General features: G+C 39.2%; 1 protein-coding gene and 1 long non-coding RNA gene across 2 annotated transcripts; one reads left to right on the forward strand and one right to left on the reverse strand.

Moving 5' to 3' along the window:
• The first annotated feature begins 558 nt into the window (after positions 1-558).
• On the forward strand, positions 559-3825 carry LOC121543085. The gene is made up of 3 exons (XR_005995983.2): positions 559-890; positions 2747-2789; positions 3699-3825. It is a non-coding gene; the product is annotated as an uncharacterized LOC121543085 (long non-coding RNA).
• A 2655-nt stretch (positions 3826-6480) lies between these two features.
• afp4 (antifreeze protein type IV) lies at positions 6481-8353 on the reverse strand. Its single transcript, XM_041852789.2, has 4 exons — positions 8312-8353; positions 7678-7746; positions 7272-7389; positions 6481-6927 (listed from the first exon to the last, which is right to left on the reverse strand). The coding sequence occupies exons 2-4, from the start codon at positions 7721-7723 to the stop codon at positions 6654-6656; spliced, it is 438 nt and encodes a 145-aa protein (XP_041708723.2). The 5' UTR covers positions 7724-7746; positions 8312-8353; the 3' UTR covers positions 6481-6653.
• Between the last annotated feature and the right edge of the window lie 2913 nt (positions 8354-11266).

Below are 11266 nucleotides of genomic sequence, written 5' to 3' on the forward strand. Positions count from 1 at the left end.
GTCTACTTTTGAAAATTGTACTGTAATTTCACAAAGTGGTATTTCAGCATTGGAGAGAGAAAAAAAACAGGAGCACCAGACAATCTGGGAAAAATATGTTTCATTTGGTCATTTGTTTTTGAAGAAATTCACAGAAAATGGAACTGTGAAGACAAATATTCTGCTTTTTTGTACGGTGACTATATACAGTACGTGTGAATATATGCTGCTGCATATGTACTGTATAGTATTGCTTTAAATTATTCTGTAAGGAAAGAAAGAAAGAAAGAAAGAAAGAAAGAAAGAAAGAAAGAAAGAAAGAAAGAAAGAAAGAAAGAAAGAAAGAAAGAAAGAAAGAAAGAAAGAAAGAAAGAAAGAAAGAAAGAAAGAAAGAAAGAAAGTACTGTAGAGCAACTGTAGAGCAGGAAGGAAGGACTTTTATGTTGAAAGGCTTCCAAAGCAGATTTTCAGTGACGTCATTTTTACACTATTCCCTTGAATAGGCTAGCACCTGTGTGCATGGGGGTTGTCTGTCTGTCAGCTTTGAGTAAAAAAACATAACCCATGCCAGCAAAAACATATCCATCAGTATTCCCCACTGCCCATTGAGACAGTCTGTGTCCCCTACTCCTTAGAGACCAAAGCATACAGCACTCTTCTTAAAGACAAGGCGTTTGGAACTGTAGATATTGGATTGGCCCCACTTTTTACAGCCCAAAACCATCTTGAAGTGTGGCTTCCATGTAGTGCTTTATTATTTTCCTCTCTTTTGTCAAATTTTTGTTGAATTATTAAGTGCTTTTCAGGTTCCCATAATAGGCCACTGTTTCTTTTCTGTCAGGGTTTGCCGTTTTCCACGCGCAGTTCAAGCCCTTCTGGATGACCCTTCTAGGTGCCTAAATTGAAATATGGTGAGTACCATCCATTTTAGCTAATGGGCAGAATGTAGTCCTGTCATTATGTGGGTACAGATGGATGTACGGATGATTTTTGATCTTGACATGTCATGATTTTAAATGGTACATTTGATCATGTTAACCTACTCTTTTTTATCAAAATCAATTATGGTTTGTCTCTGAGCCAGTGCCATATATCTCTATACACTATATGCTCCTGGGTTATCTAGTATCCTTCAGCTCATACTCATCTGATTTGTTAGATTTAAAAAAATTCTGCATGTCTAACTAGCTCTCCTTTGATTAAGGAAGAGTGCATGGACATCATGTGCAAGACTATAGACACAAAGAGCATGTTATCAAAGGCACACACACACAACACTCCTTGTGTAGTGAAATTATATCAATCTACTTATTTTGCCATACAGGCTCAAACTGTGTTGGCTACAATCTGCACAACATTGATTGTAAATGTGTTTTCCTGTCATATCTGCGGCAATCGAGTTACACAACTAACCATACAGGACCTGTACAAACCCCTATAAATCTAAGGCACATGCAGTGTAGCCTTCAATATGAAGAAGGAGAATATGCATTAGATTAGAGCCTATACCAGTTTAGAATAGGAAATAATTTTGAAATAGCTTAAATAGTTTTTAGGCATTAACTACATGTGTCTAATGTGTAAATTTCAATACATGTGTTATAGGAGTCCAAACAGTAACATAATGGCCACATGCCAGCTAGAAATGTCATACAATATTTCATACCTCGCAAACAGACCTCAGATGCCAAAAACATTTATCAGGGTTAACCAAGAACTAAAATCTTGTATAATTTGGTCAGCTGCGTGATTACAAATAGCCTCGACATTCCGGAAATTGATGTGGCACCGCAAGGAGTCTTTTCCCAAATCACTCACCAGCCTACAGTAACAGAAAAAAAACCCCGGAATAAAACAGTATGTACATACTACATACTATCATATTCAGTGGGCAACATCAACATTTAAGAGAAGAAAATACATGTTGTTGTGATTCTAATAATAATGTTATTAACAATTTACAGAACATAGTCAAATAAATGGATTGATCTTCACATCATGCACAAATATAACCATTTGCTATTTTTCCAGTATAAAAAAGTTAATTGGAGCTCATAAGTACAAATCAAATCCAACTTTAGGCACACGTTATTGAAACAGATAACCCACATTTTTTTTAATTCCAAGGGAACCTCAAAGACACAGCTTATCTTTGGGGGTTCTCGCTATGCTTAACTACATGGCAGTAATTGCATGTGCCAACCTTTGTGGCACACAGTGTGCCCAGACACCCAGTTATCTCTGGGGCTTATCACTGGCTCTCCATCCAGCTGGTGTGCCCATCTAAATCACCCTGGCCTTGTCCTTCCACTACCACCCCAGGGTCTGAGAGGCTGTAGAACAAGGCACCACCACCACTCTCTTTAACACAATGGAAATAGCATCTGTTAAGCCTCATAACTCTCATACGCCTCCATAACCCTCTGGTATGAAGCCTGTTTTACCAAATGTATTGAGCAGTTATAAAATGTTCTGTGAGTTCATGAAAAAGGGATCTGATGCACCGGGATGAGACATGAAGTCATTAGTTAATGGTCTGATAAACATCTATACTGCTGCTGCTGCTTCGTAACAGTGGTCGCTAGATAATTTGTCATACACTGACATCTGATGTTGATTGATACGTTTGTTAAGAGTACAGAAGTCAGACAGACATATGGTTGAAATATGTTATAAAAACAGCTTAGAGGCAATCCCTGGTTACCCCATTGTCGAGATTTGAATGGTTAATATATTTTATTTTATTTTATTTTATGTTCACTTCAAGGAGGCACGTTGCAGAACTGACAAGACATAAAAATGAGCAAGAGGTATAAAACTTAAATGTGATTTATTTTAACTTTCTGTAATGTGTTTCTTTGATTGCAAGTAAGGGTACTTGATAATTTGTCTTCATTACATCTTCTATTACAAGGAGAAGGCCACTTAGAACTGGCATTACCTCTTTCAAATGCCTTTAGCCTTCAGCCTGAAGGTCTGAGGGTTGTTGTGATGTATAGAGATAAGTTCAGCTGGAAGGAGACTGATGTTCCCCGTAAAATATCCTTCAGTCCTTTAAACATTAGCTAAAGGAGGCCACCTTGAGTACATATTGTAGCCTGGCAACTGAATAGGCAAGGGTAAAGTAAAGTGAAGCTATATGGGATCATGCTATCAAATTACTGAGCATGGTGTATTCAAGGGGGGTATAGGCCTACTTATTGTTTACATTTAGATGCACTGCCATCATGCTAATAATGAGAGTGTAAGGAGATGGAGTACACACATTATTTTTCCCCAAATCAGACTCAACATTGACTTGATTAATTATTATTTGATTGTTTGGGTTGCTACAGCACACACAATGTGCCTCTATGTGAATGTCATCTTATAAAACCAATGAAGCATGCATCCTTTCATCTAAAGGGTCCATAGCTGTGTGGAAGACTAGTGATTTTGTTGTTATGTGTCAAAATTGACAACAAGTCATGGTCTACCTCATTGCTTTGAGACAAAAAGCCCTAATATACAGGTCCCATATCAACATGTGTATACATATTTTTAAAGGATGTATAACTTGCAACCATCTCTCCATTATGATGTAGAGTAGTTTTTCTGTTATTTAAAATAGAGATATCTGTAGGTAGGCAGGCCTAAATTAAAGTTACAATATCTGGGGAGTTGTAGCCTAGGCTAAGCAAACACCACTGCCTCATTCCTTAACTCTTTGTCTCGTTCAGTTGCAGACCCCTTCACCCTTTTCCATTGACTTTCCAAAGCAATGAGAGTATGGAAGGGACTGCAGAGATTTTGGAGAGTGATGTTTTCCATCTTCCCTTGCTGTCCGTTGAGAGGACAAAATTCGAAAGACAGGTAAGCCTACACCAAATTTAAAATAGGTACACTTAGGTCTGTCAAAACTTAAATAAACGTTCCATTTAAAACTGCAATGCATTTGTATTTCCTCTGTAGCTCAATTAGTAGAGCATGGCGCTTGCAACGCCAAAAATGTATGCACGCATGACTGTAAGTCCCTTTGGATAAAAGCGTCTGCTAAATGTCATTTTTCATTATATCAATGATGATGATTATAAGCCATGAATTTACATTGCGGATGCACGGACAACACTCTAGTCTAGTGTCTAGTCTACCTGAAGTGGGAGGGGTCAGCGTCCCGAATGCCCATTCGGGCACGCTGATTGGTTGAAAGGAAGGGCTTTTTTTTTTTTTACAATGATGATGATGATGGTGGTGATGATATAGAGCGCAATAGTGATGACGTCTTTTTGTAGGCACTAACTCTGCCATCCGTACGGGAGTTGCAGCGATGGGACAAGACTGTAACTACCAATTGGATATCACGAAATTATATATATATAAATAAATAATATATATTTTTTAAAGGTTCGTTGAACAAAGCCTATGGGAAAATGAATGGAGTTTTTGTAGGGGTTTTGGATAAACACCGAAAATAAGGTCTGTGGTAAAAACAGGCTTAGGAGAGTTTATAAATTTTTGTTCTCTGAGGTAATCTTCATCAGCTAACATCACTTTTTGTGAATTTTAAGCATTTAATGTAATTTTAAAAAACATAACGCACATAAAGGCGTTATAATTCATAAAGTTCACGTTAACTGACTGATATCTTATAGAACAAAACGTGTAAAATCTCATTTTAACCTCAGACCTTATTTTCGGCGTTTATTCCAAAACCTTATTCTTTCCTCATTTATTTTGCCCATAGTAATGGCTGAACGAAACAGAGGTAAATCATTTCCGTACAAACTGGCGAGCTCTGTAGAATTAGGGTTTAAGAATGTGATGGTGATGTCGTGATGATGATTAGGCCTATGAATTGCACTATATAAAAAAAATATATATATATATATTTTTTACCCCCTTCAGTTACGTTGTGGGCTATTCCTCTGAAGTCACTCATGTAAGGTTTCACCGATGCACAACTGTGCTGCGCGACTGTCAGCGTTGCGGTCGCATTCGACACTGGAGACTTTGGCGGCATCCCTGCGGTCACCACTTCTGCGGTGAGTGCATGGATCAGCTCATAGATGGTTTCCGCGACATCGAGGGGCTTGGCTCAAGTCCCTGTCCACAGTGTAAATCAGTTATAGCTTAATAAATGTGTAACCGTGACTGCATATTAGTGCCTTTTTCTGAGTTTTTGTAACATTTTCTTTTTCAATGCACTTTGTAGTCCACGCATGTCCCTATTGCCAAGGCAATTCAACAGAACTATGGTATCATCAAGACAAAGGACAAGCAATAATATTTCACCACTTATCTAGTCAGTCAGATCAGATTTTCCTTGTCGTCTTTTGGACATTCTATGCATTAATGAGTGTGTGTATCCAGGCTCTGTCGTAGCCGGCCGCGACCGGGAGACCCATGGAGCGGCGCACAATTGGCCCAGCGTCGTCCAGGGGAGGGGAGGGAATGGCCGGCAGGGATGTAGCTCAGTTGGTAGAGCATGGCGTTTGCAACGCCAGGGTTGTGTGTTCGATTCCCACGGGGGGTATGGAAAAAATAAAATTATGTATGCACTAACTGTAAGTCGCTCTGGATAAGAGCATCTGCTAAATGACTGTAAAATGTAGTAGGTCTAGGTCACAGTCAATGACATTAATATAACAATCTCAATTTAGCTGAGGCAAAGCTCCATCCAATGCAAACGACTATTTTATGAATATTAACAACTCGGGTTTATAGGCAGGGTTGGGGAGTAACTGATTACATGTAATCTGATTACAAAAAAGTAGTTCCAGCAAAAATTGTGTAATCAGATTACAGATACGTTTGAAAAACTAGATGATTACTTCTTGAATTACTTTTGAATTCAAAAAGGATGCTTGCGAAAAAAATACATTATGACACCTTTCTGTTTTCTCAATGACATTCAATTCAGAATTGAAAAAAGGCGCAAATGTAGTTTGCTCCACCTGAGCTGAGTCTGACCACAATTCAGAGACCACTATGATGACACACCAGATGTGCTTGATGGATCCTTTTTGTCTTCTTCTAATGCGTCTTAAGGGGAAAGTAATCAAAAAAGTCACTGAAAGTAATCAGATTACGTTACTGAGTATGGGTTATCCAAAATTGCGTTACTGATTACAATTTTGGACAGGTAACTAGTAACTGTAATAGATTATATTTAGAAAGGAACCTACCCAACTCTGCTTATAGGCTATATGATAGAGTGGCCCAAAAGTCAGTATATCAAAACAAATATTGACTTGCACTTCAATAAGCACTTCCCATCAAATTCTGCCCAGAAATGTATCTAATTTCAACCCCATAATTTGACCTTTAACCTTCAATAAATTATACAGCAGTACACAGTGCAATTTAAAAGTAATCCTTTAAAAAAAAAAAAAAAATGGGTGGTTGCCACTGGCTATCATAAATTGAATGCACCAATTTGTAAGTCGCTCTGGATAAGAGCGTCTGCTAAATGACTTAAATGCAAATGTGCCCAGGTGAACCATAGAGAAAACAATCACAGGCCACTTTTCAAGCCCTTTATTGGTGAAATTGCAGCATAATTTCAAGATGATTTCAAGAGAAGGACTGAGGTGGACTTGACACAGGTGAAACAGACAGAGGGGAGATGGTTTTTCCTTTCTACGGTCTGGGCTGAACAAAAAGTGAACCCAAGCTATGGGGATGTTACGTTAGCTTTACTGGGTGGGGAGTAGAGCCTTGGTCTGGTCAACCACGGTCTGGAAGAGCTGCTCCATCTGGGCCTGCAAGTCATCAGCCAGAGGCTTGAACTGGGCCTGCATCTTGTCGACCAGGGGCATGAACTGGGCCTGCAGGTTATCAGCCATGGGACGCACCTGCTTCTCAATGTCACTGACGAAGGGCTTCATGTGCTCCTGGATCTTCTCAGCATGCTCCTGGATCTTGTCGGTCAGAGGCATGATCTGAGTCTTACCCTCCTCCAGGTAACCCCTATGGGTAGAGAGACACACTTAGAGAGCCGTTTTCCAAAAGCTGTAGGCTCAGGGAGCAAGCTAGCTTTAAAGCTGACTCTATGGTACTGATGTGAAAACAGACATGTTTAAAATGTAATATTCCTGTCAAGTACAATGTTACAAATAAATAAACTGAATAGTAACAATTTGAATGAGTGATCTATTTAGAATTACTTGATATCTTAAACGTGAAGAGATTCAACTCCATACAGAGTTGATGGTACTTATTTTGTTGATCTGCATTAAAATCTCCCCTCAAGAGAAGTATTCTATTCTATTCTATTTTATTATATTGGAAGAGTGTGGTGGTCAGTGACGTACTGAGCCTGGCTGATCAGCTGATGAGACTTCACTTTCTCGATGGCGTCCTGGAAGTACTTGGTGAGAGTCTCGATCTCAGCAGGGATGTCACGCTTCACCAGGGAACCGGACTCACAGCCTGTCATAAACACACACAGAAAAACACACTTATTACACACACTCACTACACAGTATTAATTCAGTCAGAAAACAAGGATGGATGTAGTTATCATTAAATAGGTTATAGATTAGCAGAGGAGTGAAGGTCTTGATTTTCAAATAAATATTTATCCTCTGAATTATTTTGTTTACCAGTTATGTGTTACTCAATTACTATTCATGAGTAGTATTAGGTACATATAAAGATAAGATAGAAAGTCATTAAAGATTTCTTTGTTGCGTAACAATTTATGTAATGAATTCTTACCAATGGCCAGCACAACAACAAGGGCGGCGACGAGAGAGAATTTCATGATTGCTGATGGGCAAGGTGGATCTACAGGAGAGAAGACAAGAGGATTAGGACGACTACAGGGAGTTTCAGATGCAACATCGTACACTACATGACGATTGACACAAAGACATTCTATTCACTTTCAGTTGCACTTATTTACATTTTAGTCATTTAGCAGACGCTCTTATCCAGAGCGACTTACAGTTAGTGAGTGCATACGTTTTCATACTGGCCCCCCGTGGGAAACTAACCCACAACCCTGGCGTTGCAAGCGCCATGCTCTACCAACTGAGCTACAGGGGACTAGGGGACTTATCCTAGGGAAAACCAGGTAAATGTGATGAAATCCATGTTATGTGGTTTCCACCAACTCTGACCTCATTAAGATCTCAGTAGAAATTGGTATCATATTTAACCATGTAGTCATAATGAAAACTTTACAGTACTTAGATGTATCCCTCTTGAGGCTACTACACTAATAAATAGTTCTAAATAAGACACACTCGACACTCTGTATACATACAAGAGCTATGAGCCTAAATTTTAAGTGTTAAACCAATATACTGATACATTGGGAATCAGACAGAGAAAACCATGGAAGACTTACCTTTAGTTCTGGGGTTCTTGGACCTAATGGTACGTTGTGTCTGGGGCCAAGGGGTTTTATAGCTCCTGCTGGACAAAAGGGGTCTGGCCCAAATCTTATTGGCTACTCCATGTAAGAGAGTGACCTCAGGTGGAATGTGCAAATGCGTAGTGTTGGCTGATGAACCTTGATGTGTTGCCTGTCACAATAATGACACAAAGTCCAAGTGTGTGTGTTGATTGGGTCTGAGATAAGGTGCAGTTAAAACACGTATTACTGATTGAATCAAAAAGTGGCATTCAATCCAACCTATCCCGTCATCCCTTCATTGTGTAGGCTTAATGCAATCATTAATAGATTCATTCTTTCTTGAATAATTTTTGTCAAACAATGTAAAGATGCCAATTTTTTTTACTATTTGGGTATACATTTTAGGTTACCCCCCTCTTTTCATTTGGGTTAAAATATATGGCAGTTGGAAGATGGGATCATTTCCTTTTTCCCCTCATTCATTTGTTTCCAATGTTTTGGGGTTTATTATCAACTCATTTTCTAAATGATTGGCAGAGCTACCATTTTTATAGAAAAATAACGTTGATTTTGGGGCAGTAACTCCCAGCAACACAAATGAGAGAAGCTTGGTAGTGTGCATGTTAACCAGGCTTGGGGTCCATTCGAATTGAAGGCAGTAAGTTCTAGTCTGGCTGATACCAGTAAACTGAAATTCCAATTCAATAATTGAAAAAGGGCATCTTGTTGTCAAAGACTCTCAATAAACTGAAAAGGGGATGCTATTTATGTCAAATGGGATTTGGGGATTTTAAATTCAAATCACTTTCAATTGACTGACTTCAATTTGAATGTACCCCAACACTTCTAAAGAGCAAGTCTTTATACACAGCCATTAAACACACATTTCTTAGAAAAAGGCTGATAGTTACACGACTGACAACACCTTTTCTACTTTCCAGGTCGGTCATTCCCTTAGAACAGTAATATCAGCCATTGCATCACTGCACATTACTACTGTTACAGTACCAGGCAGAAACACAGAGGGCCTCAGATAAACCCATCACATCAGGGGAATGGTAGATACATTGTTTGTATATGAACTTGTTATTGCTGAGGACATCTATTTCAGTAATGATGTGCAACTAATGGTAATTGCATTGTTTTATGGCTTGGTTTAGGTCAGTTGGAGTCAGCAAAAGAGCAGAAATGTCCTATTCAGTTTGTAGATTGAGAACAGAGATACTGGCATGTGCTCCTATAGTCGCATGCTATATAGATTAATGTGGTCAATGTCCAGGGTTTTCTGTACTGTTGGATTATCTTTCTCTACTGGGTAATCTAAGGTAATGATGATACATATTATCATTCATACATACAGCAAGAATGATCCTCTGACAGACCCATCATTAAGAGAGAAAAAATGCAATATGACTTTATTCATTATTTTGCATCTCTCCTAGGAATGTAATTATCTCAGTAAATTAGATTGGCTGGACCAGAGATCCCAATGTGACATAGTTCACATGTGCCCTAGATGTTGACTGAACAATTTGTCATAAATATCACCCTCCTCCGACTCATGGATAAAGTCATTTTTGTATTTCCAAGTTCTTTCATTATTTGTTCCATCTCTGCATCTTTCTTTGTATGGAGTCTATGATTCACTACAGGGAATACAATGTTTAGCAAATTCTGCACAGTGCAGGCAAAGAAAAGACAGCAGTCACTGCATAGGCTGATGGGAAAAGATTTTGCTGAGATTGGTAGTTTCAGCAACTTTCTTACAGAAGGCACAGCCTATTTTGTGGAGGAAGATATCTATCTAGGCATCTGGGTGGCGCAGTGGCGTCTCCTGAGTGGCGCAGTGGTCTAAGGCACTGCATCGCAGTGCCAACTGTGCCACTAGAGATCCTGGTTCGAATCCAGGCTCTGTCGCAGCCGGCCGCGACCGGGAGACTCATGGGCGGCGCACAATTGGCCCAGCGTCGTCCAGGGTAGGGGAGGGAATGGCCGGCAGGGATGTAGCTCAGTTGATAGAGCATGGCGTTTGCAACGCCAGGGTTGTGGGTTCGATTCCCACGGGGGGCCAGTATATATAAAAAATATATGTATTCGCTAACTGTAAGTCGCTCTGGATAAGAGCGTCTGCTAAATGACTAAAATGTAAATGTAAATGGTAGCTTGGTGGATCATGGATGCAGTCAGCATAACTCATCTCTAGCCAAGTAACCTATCATCACAAGGTTATTTTGAATTTTTATGCTGACCTTTTCCCAAGGTGTTGTGATGTGTGCTGTGCTGTCCCTGCTCAGGCCTAAATGTCAAAGCATTTACATTTAAGTCATTCAGCAGATGCTCTTATCCAGAGCGATTTACATGACCAATTAGGGTTAAATGCCTTGCTTAAAGGCACATCGACATATTTTTCAGCTAGTCAGCTCGTTTACTGGTCCAATGCTCTTAACCGCTAGGCTACCTGCCATTTAAATCTGTGAAATTCAACTAATAAATAGAAACTAACTGACACAAATAATTCAGTGGGAACAATACATGCCCATACTCATGTATTAATTTATTCATTCAGTTTTTCATTATTTCACATTTCTAATTATAATATATTGGATTATATTTCTATGATTTCTTTACCGTCTCTGATAACAGGGGTGTATTCATTAGTCAGATTCCGTTGCAAAACGTTTCGTATGTTGCAAAACGTTTTGCAACAGAAACCGTTTTGTCTTTACTGTTTACTCTAGGAGCCAAATGGAAGCAAGCAGAGCAAACAGAACGAAACGGGGAGGGACATACCTGAATTTGTCCAATATAAACTCAAATTTCTTTGCAAAACGTTTTTCGTTTTGGAGTAAACTGTTTCCGTTGCTAAACGTTTAGCAACAGACAAAACGTTTTGAAATCGGAATCCGACTAATGAATAGTCCCCAGGCATGGATACTTCCCGGATAT

Source organism: Coregonus clupeaformis, chromosome 17 (assembly GCF_020615455.1).
Source record: "Coregonus clupeaformis isolate EN_2021a chromosome 17, ASM2061545v1, whole genome shotgun sequence".
Lineage (NCBI taxonomy): Eukaryota > Metazoa > Chordata > Actinopteri > Salmoniformes > Salmonidae > Coregonus > Coregonus clupeaformis.